This window comes from Alligator mississippiensis, chromosome 1 (genome assembly GCF_030867095.1).
Source record: "Alligator mississippiensis isolate rAllMis1 chromosome 1, rAllMis1, whole genome shotgun sequence".
Classification (NCBI taxonomy): domain Eukaryota; kingdom Metazoa; phylum Chordata; order Crocodylia; family Alligatoridae; genus Alligator; species Alligator mississippiensis.
This window is the reverse complement of record NC_081824.1, coordinates 162348219-162368558: the sequence shown is the minus strand read 5'-3', so window position 1 is coordinate 162368558 and position 20340 is coordinate 162348219. Positions and strand designations below refer to the sequence as shown.

At 42.4% G+C, this 20340-nt stretch overlaps 1 protein-coding gene across 1 annotated transcript in view; it reads left to right on the top strand.

Moving 5' to 3' along the window:
• LOC102576831 (kinesin-like protein KIF28) overlaps window positions 1-19720 on the top strand; it is a 38640-nt gene extending 18920 nt beyond the window's left edge. The window contains exons 13-21 of the mRNA XM_019500552.2: window positions 859-1003; window positions 3124-3242; window positions 5033-5140; window positions 11729-12003; window positions 12707-12841; window positions 13599-13765; window positions 16825-16931; window positions 18702-18852; window positions 19102-19720. Of these exons, the coding sequence (XP_019356097.2) occupies window positions 859-1003; window positions 3124-3242; window positions 5033-5140; window positions 11729-12003; window positions 12707-12841; window positions 13599-13765; window positions 16825-16931; window positions 18702-18852; window positions 19102-19325 (1431 nt within the window). The 3' untranslated portion in view covers window positions 19326-19720. The remainder of the gene's footprint in view (window positions 1-858; window positions 1004-3123; window positions 3243-5032; window positions 5141-11728; window positions 12004-12706; window positions 12842-13598; window positions 13766-16824; window positions 16932-18701; window positions 18853-19101) is intronic.
• Window positions 19721-20340: the final 620 nt, after the last annotated feature.

Here is a 20340-nt window from a genome sequence, read left to right as displayed (position 1 = left end):
GCCAAACCCTGTGCTGCTGTGGGCTCTGCAAAAGGAGCCACAGCCTCTCCACCCAGCTCTGGGGGGGCCATGGTTTGCCAGTCCGTGGCCATTTCCAGTCCGACAGCTGACTTTACTGCAGACGAGCAGCCAGCCTGCCGTGGCCTGGCACCAGACTGCGACCCAGGGATTGAGAACCCCTGAACTAGAACATAGTACTGGCGATACCATGTTGAATAAGGATTACCTCTGGGAATAAGGGCTATAAGATCTGGACTTTCGATATTCTAGGAAAAATATATTTTAAATGGGTATCTATTTTAAAAGGAACTCTCTTTTAAAAACAAGAGTTCCTCTTCATTAGTAAGCCAAATTAGTTCCTTAACCTTGAAAGTTACCAAGCCATATATTACACCAGTGTTCTCTAATGGTTCTAGATGCATGTCTTACAGAAGTACAGGGTAGCTGCTGTTATCTTGTTCCGTTTGCATGCTGGTCAGTCCAAAATGACATATATATGCTTAGCAGAAAATTATTCTAGAAATGATGTAAGGCTGAGTTAGTGGCAAGTTTTTCCTGCTTTCTATTACCATGTAACTCCAGATAAGATTTCCAAGGTGTACTGTCCAGTTGCTAGTTTGTTGCCATTCTGAAGTTTGGTAGGATCTCTCTTTCTCTCTCCCCTTCAAATACTGGATTTTTAACTCTACTCCCCCCATTTTTCAAACAGGAAATTTCTTCAGTCCTTTTCCTTCACTGATGGGACAGCAGAGCTCTCCCTTTCAGTTTGCAGTTTGCAAGCCCTTGACAAAAGCATAGTACTTGAAGTAAGAAATATGAAAACTGAGTTTAATGAGCACTATGTACTTGATTCTTCAGGACCGTATTATTTTGGGGTCAAACAGTGCTTACCTCTACATTGGACCTCCTGCAGAACGCACCAATGAAGACTTGCTGAGATATGATTATGATTTCTTTCAGTCAGAGCTGGCAGCTGCAGATGGCTTTAGCGTAGATAAGCTTGGTAAGTGTTAATGCATGTGTACTGAGCTACGAGACTCCTGTGAAGTGAGCAGTGTTCCATTTCACCCCAGGTCATCTGCAGACTACTTTTAAATTTACCTTTTTTTCTGTCTAGAATTCAGTACTTAACATGGACCTGAAGTTGGACAGCGCTTTGCAGGCAGTGCAGCCTGTGACCTAAAAAATTGCATTTTACCTATCTAGCTAATTAACTGGAAAATTATACATTATATATTGCAGTATACATTATACAGTTCTACATTATACATTCTGTATTTATAACAAAAATCTAAGAACTGCTTTATAAAGCCTGCATAGAAGTTAGTACATACTGTACTGTTATTAACAAAAATGTTCTGAGTTTTTGCACTCTCTTTGAATAAGTTGATTGATTAGCAGCCACACTTCCAGATAATTATTTCACATGCTATTTTAAATACTGTCCAATTTCTTTCTCACTAGGCCTGTGCTTGTTCCTTCTAAAATGTGTGAGGTATGTGTTTAAAAATAACAGCCTCCCAGTGAACAATGTTCACCAGCTGTTACTAAGAAATGAGATCAGATTACTTTTAATAATATATAAACACTCCAGATAGAAGGCCACACACAATTGCTTGCTGAGTGGTCAGGACTGACAAGTGAGCAATCCATAATGTTTTATTCCTATTTTGCTTGCTTGCAAGAAGGCTGCATGTGGGCAGAATTGCCATATGTGATCTAATATTTCTTCCTTTGCTTCACAACTTCTCCAGCATTCATCTATGCTAGTTTTGGTAAATTGTCGCTAATTTTGAGTCAGGTAGCACTGGTACAAAATTTCCCATTCTTTTAATTTTTTTCTGAAATGGAGCTGTTTGCTCTTCTCTTTTCCCTCCAGCTTTCTTGGCTAATTACCTTTGTTTCATTGTATGTGTGGAGGATGAAATCACAAAAGTTTTTGCTGTGAGATTTTTCATAATCTAGATTTTATTTCACCAACCACTTTAACTGGTTCAGTCCCATAGTCAAAAAGTTTGTTTTGGGCTATTGATGCAGAGTAATTCAGGTGTCCAATAAACCTTTTCAGAATTGTTCTAAATGCAGGACTTCAGACATAAATCGCCTCCTCCAGTTTCACTTCTTTAACTGTTGGATTGCTGTATGTTACTGAACATAAGGCAGTTGTATGTTCTGGTGGCTCCATCCAGAGAAAAGTGGAGTAATTTTATATAGTTTACAGAAGTTTATTTGGGCCCTATCTTTTTCTTCTTCAGCAATCTCTCTCAGTTGAGGATGATTGTCTTCCATGGTTGTCTTATGTGTGTGTCCAAAGATGGCTAGTGAGGCCTATGTGGGATCAATAGACTGCTGCAACTCAGATATGTGAACATTAGGCATGATATAAATACAGGATATCAGTTACTGTCTTACCAACCTCTTTTTTAAAGAAATGCTCCCAAGCTAAACTATTTGAAACATTAACGCCTATAAATTATGAGGGAGTCTGAAATGTGCAATTTAGTATATAGTTAAACTGTACTTATTTTCATGATGGGCTAAAGCTAAACCATTGCTTCAGATCCAGATGCACCAGACATCTTGTATTTAAAAGCCAGATGTAGATCCAGACTCCTTCACTTAGCTCAGTCTAGCAAAAGCATGAGAACCAAATGGCTGCTGAATACCATGGCAGTGTCCAGTGCTGTATCTATAGTGTGTACATAAGGCAAGGCAGAAGTCATCTTCTTTCAGCCCCAATACTTCATACTTCTTGATCTGAAAATTGGAGTTACAGCGGATAAATGTTCTTCTGGGAATCTGAAATGAGCTGCTGTGAGCACAGCAGATATTTCAGATGCTTTTTCTCTTTTTTGTATGCAATCCATGAAAAATACCCTGGCCACAGGGTTCAAACTGGATTGTAGACATACAGTTAGGGTACAGTGCTACTCCCTGAACAGTGGCTGCCTCTTCATACTGCTTACAACATATAGCATAGACATGATGTAGAAATATATGTTACCAAGGTGGTATTGCCAAGCTGTGCCAGTTCATGTTGAGTAGCTCTAGTTAGAATTTTACCATCCTTCAGTAAATGAGTTGCAGTTTCTTCTTTTACCTTTCATGTTACCTTTCTCAAAGGTGCTGTTAGTAATAAGGATGGCAAACCAGACCCCAGTGTTCTTGCAGTATTCCACGATTATATCAAGCTGATGCCTTTGGTTGCAGAAGCCAGTCAGATGAGTGAGGAGCTGAAAAAGGTAAGTAGCAGTGTATGTCTGTCTTCCCCATCCACTGTAATAAACTAGCACATTAACCTTTATCGCCAGTGCTCCTCTCCTTCATCTTCCTCCCATTTTCCTACCAGCCTGATGGGCAGGGAGGGAAGTGAGGCACATGGATTTTCTCTCTCTTATTTTATAATGGTATTATGGAACTCAGTAAAGCCTTTTGAAGTATTAGCTATTAAAGAAAACAAAGCAAGATATTCGAGCAATTGTCATTGTGCTGTACAACTTTGCTAAGCAATGACGAAGAAAGGGATTAGTTGGCTCTTTGGGAGGGGAGGAGAGGAGAGAGACCAAGAAGGAAGAAAAACTGTCTAGTCTTATTTGAATAGGTAAAGGTTAGAGTACTGAGAGGAAATAGAACAGAAGAACATTGAGGTTGGATAGAAATGTATTCACATTGAAATTAAAATTGTTTCCCTGGTGGAACGGTTTCCCAAGGGAAGTGTGATTGAGCCAGATAGCATGTTTATTCTTCTGATTGGGGGGTTTCTGCAATGCTGAGTTACCAGCCCTCATCATCATCTGCCCCTGATAGCATAGCCTGAGGCTGAGTTGGGTTCCTGGTGACTTCTAAAAGGCCCTCCCCAGCTCCATCAATGCCCTTCTCCACACAGAGCCCCAGACACCCTACTGCCATGACCCACTCCTCCCAACCATCCTAGAAAGAGCCAGAAAAAATGTGTCCTGCTGCCAAAATACTGCCCTCATGCCCAGGAGAAATAGAGCAGCAGAAAATCCACCACACTGCCTTCTGCTGGTCCATCCTTGCCCAAAAAAGTAATTAGCACTTGTGTGAGTAAAGGAACTGCCTTACTCCCTGCAATAAGCATGGAGGGAGAGCAGTGTCCCCTTGCATCAGTCTCTGGACTATCTCTAAGCCTTTCTTTTCCACAGCCACTCCCTGACCTTTAGATATTACTGAGGTCACCAGCCAGCAGGCAGCTTTGCAGTTTGCCCCTGATATTTATTAAGCTGAATACTCAGTGGCTTACTGTCATATAAATGTCAAAGCCAGGCAAGTTTGAAATTTAGCCTTGGAGTAGCTTACTGTTTTTCTCCCCATTCCTCCAACAAGTAGAAGGCCTTGGCACTTTCTGTAGGGCCTGACCTTCTTGTTGTTGGAAGAGTGGGCAAAACTGCATATTAGGCTTTCTTCTCAGATACCATTAGCTGAGAGGGGACTAATAGATGTACCCAGGATCTCGGTGATATATTAGGTTGGGCAGAGGGAGAGTCTGGAATGGAACTCACTTGCTGATTCACTGAGGGGAAAATAATTACAGACTGTTCTAAATAGCACTGTTTTAGTTAAGCAGTATGAGATCTCCCTCTACTGGGTATAATTGGATTGTTTTCATAGATAGTAAAGCTAGAAGGAATCACTGTGATCATCTTAGTCTGGCATTCTTGCATGTGACATAATAAATGAAGGTCACAAAGCAGCTGCCTGTAACCCACAAGAGAGTAGCAGTAACCCCACGTGAGTAGGCCAGGGTGTGAACTGATTTTTTAACATTTGAAATACAGCAGTTCCTTTGGGTAGAGGGACTGAACTTCCAGACATTCCCTCATTATTAGAATTTTGTCAACTTCTGTCTTGTATTTGACAAATGCTGCCCATTATAACTAACAATAACTCTTTAGTTTAAAATATTAGTTCTTTACATTGCCACAGATGGTGACTTTGCTATTCTTAATAAGTTCAGATAGTACAGCTCTTGGATATCAATGTGCTTAAAGAAACAATTATTCCTTAACAGGATCTCAAGTTTGAATTGAAGGTGAAAAATCTAGCATCTTCAGATTCCAGAGGTTATGATCTGCAAAAGGAAATAATAGTAAAAGTGATGCACAAAATTACTAAGCAGGTGAGGAGACTGGGCTTTGTGTGCTAATAAGAGTTCACTGGGGAAGGTGCAGAGTACAAATGACATTATTGTCAAGTAAGCCACTGCATGCTGTGCTCTCTGTGTACAAAGTAGGAGGCCCCTCCTGATTTCTTTCTTATTTGTACACTTAAAAAACCTCTCTGCAGGCACTGTGTCTGTGACTTTCTACTGTCTCTACAATCAAACCTTGGCCACAAACAGATGTTCATTTCTACTGGTGGAAATTTCGACCATTAGGAATCTTTCCAGGAGAGGGAGCAGTACAAACGTTGAGCCTGCAGCTACCCTCTCTCCCCTGCTCTTCCGATCTTTCCTGGACTGAGATGGTCCTGATCTGGGGAAGATGTGAGCCTGCTCCACTCCTCCCAGTCCCTCGGGGCAGTGGAGCAGCAGATTGGGATCTAGGGAATGGGTGGAAAGCAGCCTCCTCCACTCCACTCCTGATCTCTGGGAGCAGAGCAAAGGGACCACTGGGGCAAAGCCCTCAAGCCAGACAGTGCTCAGCTTGGAGAAGGGGCTGTCAGCTTTACTTACTCCTCCCTTTTGTTCCTAGACTGGTCTGGAAGGGGAGAAGCAAGGTAAAGCCCCCTGCCTGTTCCTCACACCAAGGACCCTAGTCCAGGGAGTAGGCAGGGATCTGTAAAGCAGCTTCTCCTCCACTCTGCTTCCAGTTTCAGGCAGGGGGTGGCATTGTTGTTGCTCCCTGGCCCTGCCTGCTTCCCCTTGCCCCTCATGCCACATTTAAAAGCCAACAGGGCCAGGAACCAGGCTTAGGGGTGTTCTCCCTGAGCCCACTTCCTGGCCCTGACAGCTTTTTAAATCACTGCCTCCACCACCCAGCTGGGCAGTACAGGCAGCAAGGGGAAGCCAGCAGCACTATTTCTCTGCAAAGCCGTCTGCCTCTTCCTGAGACTGGTAGGCAAAGAGTGGTAACTGCTGCTTCCGTCCTCTCCCAGACCAACAAGGCCACCAGCCTGCATCTCACTCCAGGACCTCTGAAGGAGGCAGAGGACTTGCAGAACTGCTTGTAGAAGTGCACAGGAGCTGAGTGGGATAGAGCATCACAACAAAGTAGTGGCCCACTTCTCACACTGGAGTCCCTGGAGGGTGAGGAGCTGGTAGGGAACAGCTGACAGCTGCTTCTCTCTTCCCATCTCAGTCTATGAAAGGGCAGGAGCAGCTCCCCACCCTGCTTCTTTACCAGAATAGGGTAACCCCAGTCATGAGAGCCTTTTCCCCAGCTTCACTCCCCCTGCTCTCTGGGACCAACTTCTCAGTTGGCATCAGTTTATCTTTGTCCCAGAACTGCCATTTTTGGTCCAGGAGAAAGTGTGAATGTTTTTATACTTGTAGCTTCTACCAGGAGAATGAGGATTCTCCCTTTAGAAACTGAACATCTATATATGGCCACTGTGTGCTCCCCAGCTGTATGTATTCACCACCTACACAGATGCCCATAGCTGATCTGTTCACATTGAATCAGTTCTTCCCCTGCACAGACTCCTGCAACTACCAGCAAGTGTGCCTCTATTAAAGAGACCACTTTTGTATATTCACCAAGTAGACTTTGAGCCTTCCTTTGATTTGAGTCCACAATTAGATATAATGAGACTTCTGCTCTAGTCTGTATTTCAGCAAACTGATACAGAGAAGCTGATGGAGAACTAAGAAGAGTTCTTGAATTCTCTTCTTAGCCAGGGTTTAAATGCAGAGAAATACAATGCAAGAACCTCATAGGCATGTCTTGCTGTGCTTTTGCTCTTGATCATTCACTGTTGCTGTAGAAGCAAAGGTGAATCCGGGAGTGGGGGTGCAGCTATGCAGTTGCACCCCCCTTTGATTCTTGCTCCATCCAAACTTTAACACCAACTGCCTGACAGTGGCAGAAGCATTTCAAGTTGGGCAGCACTGAGGAAGTCAGTTGATGTCACAGCTCATTGTAATTTAACCAATCCCTTCTACACTCTTGATTCCATGAGTGTTAACAACCCTCTCTTCTTTTTAATGGTTTTGATGTTCCACCAATCAAGCTATTCTTTGTTCTGCAGTTCTGCTGTTAGTTGCTCCTGGTAATGAAGCTCCTATTTCACAGTACTGCAGATTTGTTTTTTTTAACTCATTTCAATAAGGTTATATTTGTTTTTGCTTCAATCTTAAACTGAATGATACAGCCCCAGGCCCCTAGCTAATTACTAAAGCTTTTAGGTTATTTTAAACTGGAGAAAAATGTGTTGTGCTAATGTGATGATGCACCTCACCATCTGGACTCCCCATTTCAAAATTCTGGTTCCACCCATGGTAACAGCACTGTAGTATCATTAGTTCTTACAATGGTGAGAGTGCTAGTCATATTAAATTGGAAGCAGGACTTTCATTGTTGTGTCAAGACCTGCTTTGATGAACTATCTTGGATGCAACTGATCACCAACTACATAGCAACTAATGAGGCAAAAGCCCGGCATTTAAATAATAAAGGAGAGGTTCCACTTTCTAAGTTTCCCTTTTAACCAAACACATTGCAGCTGTTTGTTTGTCATCATTTTACCTTGTACACTGGGGATATTTATTATTCTAGACATCAGGCATCTAGAGATTCTGGTTTGGGTTTGTCCCTAATTTTATTAGCTGACTTGTTTTTTACAAGAACACTTTGTAACATTTCTGATCATTTTCTGGATCTGGAGCAGCTTCCCTGGCCTGAACATCTGCACTCTTTGAAGGGTACAAGTTGTAATATATAATCAATTTCTTTCCTAAAGCTTCCCAGCTCTTCTGCCTGCCCAGATCTGACACACACAAGAAATCTAATTGGGTCACTCATTAACTTTCCAAATGGAACATCTTAAACGAGAAACTGGGGGAACAAACTCATCCCACAGTCCCTCAAAGCCAAGTAGTTGGGGCACTTTCTCATCATGTACAAGATGCATTTAGATACCTGCTTCAAATCAGGCAGAGAGAAGATTTGAAATCAGGTTTCCTACCTCCCAGATAAGAGTCCAATGGCCTAGCTTGAGCACCTGTCTGCAGCGAAGTACTCACAGCAAGAGATAGGTGCTTTTAGTTATGTTCCCCTAAATTTCTCAATCCTGTCCCCCTTCACTCCATCCTTAGTTGTTTCCACTTACTGCTGGTTTAGCCTCCCCACACAACACACTTTCCCATGGATTTCACTCTTAGGCACCTTCCTCTGTCTATCCTGCAGAGATAAAGCCTGGAGCCCTGTCTCAGGGTTGTGGATTCTGCCAAGGAACAGGGGTCCTAAAAATTGAGTCCCTTTGCAGATGTAACTCCTGATGCCCAGGATCGCGTGTCATTGAGGGCAATTGGAGCTTCCTTTTTCAGCCAAGGTTCTTTGGATAAATGTGATATCTTTTATTAGATCAACTAAATAGTTGTAAAAATTGTTGTTTGCAAACTTTCAGGCATAGGTAAAGTGCTGTTGTTTTGTGTTTTCCTTGCAAAAAACAATTTTCCAACTATTTAATTGGTCTGATAAAAAGATCACATTTACCTAAAGAATCTTGTCTGCCTATGTCTTTAGACCTGCACAGCTACATCCAACACCTCCTTTTTCAGCTTCACTTAGGAAATTGGCATATGCTGCTGGCTGAGTCAGCTGCAGAAATGCACGTTTGTCCCCACTGCCCATAATCAGAGCCAAGCACAAGAGGAGAGACAAGTAGAGGGGCAGAACTTGAAAGATGGAAGCAGAGCCCTTCTTGGAATCAGCCTGCCTCACTAGTTCTCTCTCCTCCTGCACTGGAGAGCTGCAGTATACATATTAAGGGCTGCAAAAACAGAACAGGGTGGAAAGCCGTCCTGAAGCATGGGGGGAGGGATGGAAGGGAGGGAGATTTTCCCGACACAGTGCAGCAGGCCTCCTCATGCCTCTGATTGGCCACGGGGCCCTGGAAGTCCGTCCTGTCCCCGTCCCCCCCCTCCCCCCAAGGCTGACGGGTGGCACTCGGTACTTCACTCAGATCACAAAATCGGGGGCAGCCACCCCAAATTCAGTAGGTCGCTATGTATAAGTAAATTCTTAGGCACTTAAGTAAAGAGAGTTTTGGGCCATGAATTCGGCAGGATTTCAGATGCATGTCTCCCTGCAGCATTTCCTTGCAGCTGGTTAAGGTGTCCCTTTGCTCTCTGTTGGCTCTTCTGAATCTCATTCCCAGGTACCTATCCCCATGTCCTGTACAAGCAATTTTAGTGCCTAATACAGGTTTGTGAGACCCTCTCCTGAGCTGGCCTCCTACAGGTTGGGTGTGGCAATGCAAAGTGCCGCCAGGTGTCAGTCCCTTTAAAGACCTGGATCTTTTTGCTCATACACTCCTGAATATAAGACGTTTTGCACCCTAAAAAGGAAAAAGACATGACACTTCTAGCTGATCAAACAAAAGCCCAAAAATAGAAAAGTGAAAATGAGAGTGTTAGGGGGGTTAGTGATTCATCAGCACTGTCAGGTGGGATCTGCCTGCCCTTGAGGGTCTATCTGCTGCCAAAACCAAGCAGTGATGTTGATAGCGTAACTTCTTACTAGCAGGTGATTTCTGGTGCAGAGAGCTTGGTAAGGAGAAACTAATGATTTGTCCATTGACTCAGTAACTTCCTCACCCCAGATTCAGGAGACAGAAGTCAAACTCTTTCCACTGACATGCTCAAGGTTTCTGGTCTTCATTCGCTCTAACCTGTCCTGGCCCTTGTGTCAGTCAGGTGTACAGCAACCAAATTCAACTGAGGCACTGAACAATAGAAAAATACTATCTTGGGTGGAAGTTTTTTCTTAAAATACTTGCAGCAATGCAGTTAATCCCCCTCCCCACCTTGGGTTCCTACTCTGCCCAAAGTTTAAAACCAACTGGCACAGCAGCGACAATGGTATTTTTATAAAGGCAGCACGGAAGGAGTTGATTGATTTCGTGGCTCATTATAATCTACTTGATTCCTGCTAATCTTTCTTCACTCCACATGTGTTAATGACCCTCTCTCCTTTTTAATGGTCTTCAAGTTTCTCTAATCAAGTGATCCTTTCTCCTGCAAATTTGCTGTCTGTTAGCTTCTCCTATTTCAGGGCCCTGCAGACTGTTTTTAGCTACAGCTAATTTAAAGTGTGGAAACATTAACTCCGGTAATCATAAACTCAGGTATGAGAATAACTGAGTGAAGTTTGGATGCACTCGAGAAAGATAAATTTCGTTTTATGAATCTGAATAAAAGATGTAAATTTAATTCTAATGGCTACAAGACTACTGAAACAATATCTTTTATTATTTTTTGCCCAGTTTGTTGTGGGTTGTTTAATAATAATGCGCATTCCAATACAGCTATATTTGTTTTTGCTTGGATCTTAAACAGAATAATATAGCCCTAGGCTCCTAGAATATTAGTAAGGCTTTCCTAGTTTCTTTTTAACTGGAGAAAAATATGTGGCGTTTTATATGTGATGATGCACCTCACCATCTGCACCTCGCTTTTCAAACTTCTAGGTGCACCCATGATCAGAACAGTTATTTTGAAGACATGGCCTTGGCCTTGGCAGTTTTAGTGCAAACTGGCATGAGCTCACAGGCAGTGCTCTTGTGAGAAATGAAGCTTCAGAATCTGCAACAGTAGCTTTTGTGACAGAAACTCTGGCAAGCACCACCCGTTTGATCACTCACTCCATCAGCATTTTTACAAACAATCTTGATGTATCATCACAAATATCCTTTTTTTTTTTTTTTGCAACCAAGGCAGTTATCAGCAGGCACTCTTAGAGATGAAACAAAGGTTATGATAAGTGGTCTCATAGGAATTTTCTGCCTGAAAAGCTAAAATATTACTCTATCAATATAAATTGCACTTGAAATAAAAATGATTCAGATCATTGCTAGGACATTGCCCTTTTATACGCCAGGGAAGTATACTGTGTGAATGTCAGTGCTGACGCTGAAAGACTACAGTTGGTGTATTTAAAGCAGGCAATCTTTTTTCACTTACTTATATACATGCTTTTGATACAAATAAGGTTACGAGTACAGCTCCAAATTTTAATGCTTGTAAAATAAAACGCTGAAAAAACACACGTTAAATGAAGATGTCTAGCAAGTCTAAATGAGGCAAAATAAGAATCCCTGGGTTTGTAGTCTGGATGAAATCCAAGAAAGTATAAAATACAGCACTTAGGAAACAGAAATCAAATGCACATATACAGCATGGAGAATAATCGGCAAAGCAGCAGAACTGCAGAAAGAGACCTGAGGGTCTGAATGGACCAGAGAATATACTGTATATAAATCAGCAATGTGACACTGCTGAAAAAGGCATATCTCATTCTGAGGCATGTTTTAACAAGATCATTGCATGTAAGACCCTAATATTAATTTTTTCCTAGTTGGTGCTATTGAAGTTTTAGGTGAAATAACATGTATAGTTTGAGATACCACACTTTAAGAAAGATGTAGAGGTTAGACAAACTGCAGAGTGCAAGAAAGAGGACCAAAAATAAGGGGTGTAGAAAACATGCGCTTCCGTGATCCTATGCCTTGTGTGGTTCATTAAGTCACCTTTCTTGTGCATCTGTAGGTATGGGTGTGGTCAAAGGCCAAATTCATCAACAGGAAATTCTTAATGGAGGAACTTTATCAGCACTTTCTAGATGGAGAGGACGTGCATGTGGAGCAAGACAGTGATCCATTTTGGGATCCTGTTGAGGTTATTCATTTAGGATCTGCTCACATTTGGCTTCAGTCACTCGCTTACTGCATGAAGCTGGAAGAACAAACGGAGCTTCTGAACTTCGAAGGGCAGGAGGAGGCCATTGTACTTATAAACGTAGTGCCGTGTTCCAGTGATGGAAGGTTCAAGTTCCCCTTTTCCTTCTTTATTTTTCTAATCCAGTTTAGGAAACTGTGTTGATATGTTTGGCTGGAAACGGAGGGTAAAAATACTGAACAAGATAGGAAAATGATGGAATCAAAGGGTGTGAATGAGAGCAGGATTTGGCTCAAAGGTTTTAAAAGAATGGGTGGAGGGAACACCATATGGCAAGACCATGTAAGTCCTGTTAGTTATGATGTCCCTGAGGTTGCAATGCTGTGAAGAAACAGTCCCTGGGAACTTGAAGTCCCCTGAACTGTTACCAAGGTCCCACTCTGCCTGAGTGAAAACATAGCACTACCAGACTCCAGGAGGAGTTGCTTCCATCCTTCCTTGCCAGATGGAGATGGGTTCTTGCAAGGAAGAAGTGCCTTACCAGGAGACTAAAAATAGCAACAAGTCCTTTTTTCAACTTCTGGCACCTTTTTCTTCTTTAGAACTGTGTGTGCGCATGCATAAATGTGTGAGCAGCCATGTATCTGCTTCCATGGCTCCTCTGTCCGTGTGACTGGAACATGCTATAGATTGGAGCGTTATGAAGAATACTTTTCAGTTCATGTATTTGCATAAAAAGTTACCCTTCCCTCTGTCCCTGGTTCCATGATTCACTGTTACCATTCTCTATTTTTGGTGAAAGAAGAGCACCAGATATAATCTGTTATGTCATTCTGCCTATATTTGTAGAGCCTTTGAAGAGGATGATATGGTCATTGACCCTTTGGAGTTGCTGGGAAGGCAGATTGATTTCCAGATTCACATTGTGCAGTGTCTTGGAGTCAGATGGCTGAGAGACGACCCTGACAGGGGGATTCAGATTGGGTACTGTGCTGCACCAGTTTCCTGCTTTCTTTGCAAACACATTCAACTTGACTCTTTGGTGAAAGCCAAGGCAGTTTCATGGTGATCCTAGTAGGTGCTACCAAAACGCCTAAGCTACTATTATATGTTTAGCTTTAAGCTGCAAGATCAATTTGCTTCTGAACCTGAGACATTATAGGAGGTGCTCAGCTGTTCTCTTAAAGGATACTTTAATACTAGGAGCAAAGGAGTACTTAGCAAGAATATTTCTGATCTCTTGTTTCAAACAACGGTAAATTTCCTCAGTAAATGGGAGGGAAAATTGTTCCTGTGGATTGATGTGGGGTATGAAGCATTAGGCTACATAATACAAAATAGTCATGCATAATTAAAGCTTTTTTCATAGATTTCATAGATTTCATAGACATGAAATCTATGAAATCTATGAAAAAAGCTTTAATTATGCATGACTATTTTGTATTATGTAGCCTAATGCTTCATACCCCACATCAATCCACAGGAACAATGAGCAAATGCATTTTTGACTTGGTGACAAACTGCTACTGTCAACAAAAGAGTCCCCAAAAATGAATAAAGTGAAGTAATATTTTCACATAGTGTGGGTGGTATGAGCCTGCACAAAGCATTTTGTTCAATAGGAGGAACAGCTGACCTTGAAATGTATCTGTAATTTTCTTTCTTTGCTCACAGAGCTGACCTTTTCAGGGACTGAGCTGGGTTTTTAATTATATCTGTTGTTAATGTTTTATCCCCTTAGGTACAGATTTTATGACCTTCCACGATCTGTGTACACCAAGCCTGTCTGGAAAAATGTGAATCCAAAGATAGAAGAGAGAACACGTTTCTCAGCCTTCACTGTATCCCACGATTTTTTGAATTATTTACAGAAAAATGCTTTAATTGTTGATCTCTGGGGCCTTCAAGGTATTTCTTTGCAATGCATTTTTTTTATTTGTGGTTGTTTTCTGTGGCTGCAGCTTGTAAACATCATGCTGCAGCAGCATTTTAGAAAAGCAAAGGCTCCCTGTGACAAGGCCTGGCCTGCTAACTTGCAGTATTGTGGCCCTTCAGTCCCATATGTCAATTCTGAAAGCTTGATTAAGGTTTATCTCTGTAACTTTAGTATAAGTTAACCTTACCTGCTCAGAGCTGATCTTTTAAATCATGGATTGCTGTGTGAAACAGCTCAGCTCTAGTACTCTGGTCGTACGTTTTTATAGCATGACTGGTAAACTTAACATGAAGTGTCTCACTGTGCTTCTGAGTGGGAGAGAAGCATTTATAACTCTGTCTGTGGATGGAAAAAAGCAGAGAGCAGAGACATTCAGTCATCTGAGCAAGAGGCAGGGAAGCCAAGGTCTGGTCTACACTACGAATGCCTATGCCATCTAGAAGCCCAAGTCAGTCGCACACTCTCCCTAATATGCCTGGTGTAGATGCAGCTAGCAGAAAAATGTCTTCATTTTTATCATTTTGGGAGTGGTGAAAAATTTTTGGTGACACAAATCATGTCCACTAGGGACCCTGCTGACATCACTGTGCCAGCATGGCTGCAGCTGCAGATCCTTCAGTGTAAGGAATTCCAGTTTTAAAGTGATTGAATAGACTTAGTGATTCTCAACCTTTTTAGACTCATGGCCCCCCCCCTTAGACGCAAGGCATCCCATGGAAAATGCCAGATCTGGGTTTTCATTTGTATTTTGACTACAGAAAAATAATAGAGCAGGTTTTCTGCTGCAAAAAACTCAGCCCACAACTGGTCAGAATCTATTGAACTCTATGGATTCCTGTTTGAAATCTCTGGCTATATCTTGTGAATCATGTTTGCACACCTCACAGTGTACCACTGTGCAGCAGCTCGTGGCACCCCTAAAAATATATCTGGGCGAGAATAGATTAGACCAGGGGTTGGCAACCCCCAGTAGGTGTGCTAGTGTGGGGCAGGCGAAAGCCTTTAGCTTGGCACGTGTGCCTTGGGGTGGATGGCAGGGAAGGGGCTAAGACTACGCGGCCATAAGAATCAGGCCCCTCAGTTTCCCTGCTATCCTCCTGTAGGTGCACATGTACCCACCACCAGCAATGAGCAGCCTGGGTGTTGTGGGCTGCGAGCTGCCTGGGCCTGCCCAGAGCCTGGGCTGGCATGGCAGGTGGCTGGGAGGCTGCAAGCAGCTGCACCGAGATCTTTGGAGCCCTGGCCCAGCTTGTTGCTGGCACTGGGTACATGCACGCCTTAGGGTGGATGGAGGGGAAGGGGCTGGGGCTGCACTGCTACAACAAGGATTGGCCCCTGTGGTGGCTTCCCCACCATACACCCCTGGCATGCCAACATCTTACAAGTCAAGGTTGGGGTGTTTTTGGCGCTCTGCCCCAAAACATAGCTGATCATGGCTTAGTATTTATTCCCAGTTCTCTGGACAGATTCCTCTTGTTAGATGCCTCGATTTTGGCACTGCAGTGTTAGCTGGGCAATCTATCTAGAGAGGGCCAGGCATCTAGGATCCCTTACCATGAACGGCGATCATTCACTGCCTTCAAAGGGCGACCCAGAGTGCCTACATGAGTTCTGAATTCAGGTCCCTGATGCCCTTTATTAACCGATGACAGCCTGGTGTAAAATATAGATCTGGGAGCAGGAATTGCAACCCAAGAATCCTCCTGCAGTCAGGCAGGCACCCTCCTGCTTATTCTTCTTCTGGCCTCAGGTTTCAGTGGAACTTCAACAGGAGGGGCAGAGAGATCTCACCCACCTGTGCCCACATTCTGGTGTTTAGGTATGTAAAGGCTAGACTGGAATAGGCTTTGAGCCATGTGGAAACCGAGGCACCCTGGGAACTTTCAAGGTGAAATGGAGGCATGCATTGACTGCAAGCACCTAGATGGCTTTGCAATACCTGAAGAAGGTTGATGTCTGGACCACCCTTTACGATTTAGATGCCTAAATTCCATCTGTGTCCTATTTAGACACTTACAAGAACCCACTCTGTCTGGGGTGGGGCAGAGTCTGGAATGAGTGCACGAACTAGCAACTGTTCACAGGTAATGAGAGCTACTGCTTTCAATAAAAAATAGAAAGAAAAATTAAATATACAAACACTGTAAAAATAAAAGTGCTGACTAAAAATACAGTATTCCTATTCTAGTCTGGAACTGTATTAGCCAAAGCAAACCTAATCAATACCCGTATTTCTTTGCATACCACACGCCCCCAACTAAGACGTGCGCCTTGTTTTTTAACAGAATGTAGAAAAAAGGATTATTTTCCAGGGCCATGGCTTAGAGCTGGCTTTCTCATGGAGGGGTCATGCTGAAAATGGCTGCAGCTTCTCTCTCAGTGAGCAGGCAGCAGGGGCAGAGTCCAGCGTTAATTCTTTGAGGGTTTGACTTCGCTAACAAAAGCTGCTACTGATTTGTCATCAGCTGTGAAAGGATTAACACTAGACTCCGCCCCTCTTGTGTGCTCACTGAGAGAAGCAGAAGGCACTTTACAGCACCGCCTCTCCATGCTTCTACTCCTCCCAGCTTCTATTCTGGTGAAGAAAATCAGCTTCCCCACTTCTGCATCCCAATTTCCGAGGGTTGATTTTTGGAGAAAGGGTGCACGTGGTATATGAATAAATGCAGTATTCTAGAAATCTCCCTTTTCAAGGATATCTGTTTAGAGCTTGTAGGCTTACAGTGCATGCATGTAAAGATCTTCAGCTGTATTGCTAACATACCTCCTTGTTAAATGTGGGGTTACAATTAACTGATACAATTACTTAAAAAGTAAACACAAGTGGTAAGATGTTATTATACAAAAATGTATTGGAGAAAAATTGGGGAAAAAGAGAATTATTATTATAATACAGAGACTTGGTATCATTTTAGAATGAATTTGCATTTATTTTCCTCTGTTTCTTGCAACTGACATGCAATAGAAGCACAATTGTGAAGAGAACAGGACGACATTGTCTTAACCACGCTATGTCTTTCCTGCAATGCAGAAGGGTGCACAGAGCTAGACTGTTCCCTCCAAGGCTGCAGTGTCACAAGTGAGGGCACCATTATTGTCGATAGCCCAAAAGATTTGAATGCATATGATGTTAGTTTGGTGAGTGTACCCGAATTACCGATTACATTTTTTGATAACATCATGTTGTTCACAAAAGTAGTCCCTTGACATTAATGGGACCATATCAGCTGTTAAAGGTTGCAGAAAGGGGACCTAATATGTACAGTATTTCATCTGGGTGGCAGTGAGCTATGTGTACAGCATAGCACAAGGGGTGGAGGGAAGGCAAATTTCCTAACCCTGTTAGCCATAAACCAGAATCTTGACCCAGGCCACATGCTTTTTTGAGATGTGCATGGTCCAGACGCAGACCCCACTTCAAAGGAGAACTTGTCACCAAACAGCTTTTTGGAATAAATAAGTAACAGCTGTTGCTTGTAGACTATCCTTTAACAGAGAACTATATGATCCTGCTAGTAAGTATTATAACAGATTTTTTTTTAAATTAAAAATAGAATGCTTTGGATTTTCTTAGTCATCCTTTATTGTAGTTTATTATAAATTATGGTACTAAAAATGGTATAAGCCCTGATAGTTTAAATTATAAATAATCAGAACCAAGTTCTTACAGCCAAAACAAAACCTACCTGAAAAATTATTAAAACCAATAGGAAAACTATAGTTTAAAATAACTGGTCTTATTTAAAAAAAATAAATAAAAAGGTGCAAGACACTTATGGAATTGTTGTTCTTCCTTTTCCTTTGATTTCAGTCCAGTTCATCTGAATCTTTTATGCCTCTTTATCTTCCCTGTGATCAGTCTAATATAGAGCTGGCTGGATAATTTTTCAAATATTGTACCCACTGAAAAATATGTATTTGTCTGCCAAAATATTTGCACATTTTTGTCAAATCTCTCTCTTGCTTCTTTCGCTCTTGTATCCCACTGAGGGTTTTCTTGCATTTTTTTTTTAACAAACTAATTCTGATAGGTTTTCTCACCTCATTTTCATAAGGGAAACCGTTCCTTTCCCCTTACTCGCACAACATTCTTGCTGCCTTCAATTGGGCTTATTGCAAAGGCCTCTACCCTAACTGGGACTGTTTCCCTGAACCTCCCACTTATTTCCTGCCTCTGCTCCTCTCTTCTGTACTATGCATAAAAAACCCAAAGTTGTTAGCAACAAATAGCCTGATCTTGGCACCCTTGAAAACAGATATGTATCTTTTTAAAAGCATTTGAAAGAGATCAACCTCATGCTACTGGAACACAAGAGATACCAGAATGAAGGCTGCATCCAACCCCATCCATCTGACAGTATAGGACCGGGGTTTGTCACCAGGGGGTATACGTACCCCTGGGAGTACTTTGAAAGGTTCTAAAGGATACATGCAGGCAGATGGGGATGGAGCGTCGCTACCCACCACCCCATGTCGCTGCCTCCCAGGAGTGGGGTGGAAGGCCAAGGGGAGGGCCTCACACATGGCAACCACTGCCACCATCCACCACCCTGCAACACCCACTGCCACATGCCACTTTCCTACAGCAAGGCCCATCAGCAGCCCACGTGTGACCAGCTGTGGGAAAGTGGGGTGTGGCTGCGGTTGCTGCATGCAAGCCCTCCCCTCCCCTGTGTCTGGCTGCTGCCACCAGAAGGGGTATACTTCTTAAAAAAGGTTGAAAACCCCTGGGCTAGGGTGAAGGCTGCGTGTGTATGTAATCTTCCAGTTACATGATTCCAACCAAAACTCAAGTCTGGGTGAAAAAGGGCTTTGAAGATATGAAGCAATAACAGTAAGGGGTTTTTTGATAATATTCTGCTTAGACTACTAAGACTGCTTAGATGCATACTGGATTTTTCTTAATAGGATGCACCAAATCAAATGTCCAAACTCTACATGAAGCTACTGAAGCTGGAACAAGAAACTGAGCTTCTGAGGGATATTAACAGAGCTCTAAGGGAAGAAAATATTTTTCTTAAGGAGCAGCTGAAGAAATGGGACACAGGACACCATGAAAGTTAGTGCAAAATGCCATACAATTGCATGCTCTGTTATAGTTCAGGTATATGCACCAGGCACCATCTGTTCCAGGAGGTTCTAAGAAAATGTTAGTTTAGTTTCATGGCACTGAATTTCTTCTCTGACAAAAGCAAAGGGATGAAATTCCCATTTTTAAACAGCAATATAAGAATGCAGAATCAACTTTTGTCTCTATCAGCCTTTGCTTGTAATAATATAATTAAAAAAATTCTGTCTTGCACTTTAGATAAGAATATGAAGCCACCTCACAAATGGACTATTAAGATGACAAAACCACCTCTCTCATCAGAAGGAACTGACCAGCTGTGCCGTCACCGGACCAGCTATGACAGTGAATTTGCTAAAGCTCTTAAGGTCTTCTATCAAAATATGAATGTAGTAAGAGGACAATTTCTGAAACTGAAGCACAGCAAACCCCCTGTATGTCTGATTTTTGAAGTGTTTTTTTAAGAAATGGGAACTGGGCCTCTTCGGATTTAAGATCCTTTTATATCACCAGCTTTCACTACAGGATTGCGGGTGACGTGGTTCTTATTTCTTGCAACTATTCCCTTTCCTGCTTTTTGCACTAGAACAAACCTGTTTCCATGAGCTTATTTGTCAGCATTCTTAGGCTAGGAATAGATGATGTATCTGCCCCTAGACAAGTTGTGCCCATGTTTATCCTGGACCAGAAATATCCCAGGATTGGCATGTACACACTTCACTCTTCCAATCAGGATTTAGTAAACAGCTGAATGCACTGTTGCTTTTCTGCCATTAATGAGGTAATCCCAGGATGCACTTTGCAATGTACTGGGATAAACTGTTAGTACTTCTTATCCAATAAACTTTTTTAGGATTTATCCTGGGACAATGGACATGAATATCTGAGTGATCACATTTTGTCTTGGGATAAAATGGTTTATCCTGGGACACATTAAGGCTGCAAACAGACCTTGCATATATCAAGGCCTGCAAGTAAAGTTAAGTATGTTCCTTTGCAATCTGGAATATATATATATATATATATATATATATACACACCATGTTTTCATAACCCACCATGTAGAAGCTGGTGGGCCACTACTACTACTGATTTGGATGATGGGATCAAGTACACATTTAGTAAATTTCTGAATGACACTAAGTTAGGTGGACTTGCAGACACCCTAGAGTTTGACTAGGATCCAGAATGGCCTGGATAAACTTGCGAAATAGTCTGCAATCAGCTGAGATTCAACAAAGACAAATGTAAAGTCTTGCACTTGGGAAGAAATAATTGCATGCACAAATACAGATTGGAGAATGACAGGCTAGACTGCAGTACTGCAGAGAAGAACTTGGGAGTTATGGTGGGCCATAAGCTGAATGAGTGACAGGGTGCTTTTGTTGCAAAGCCAATAGTATCCTGGCTTGTATTCACAGGAATGGAGCTTGCAAATTAAGGTAAGCAATTCTCCCACTCGATTCAACCCTAGTAGGG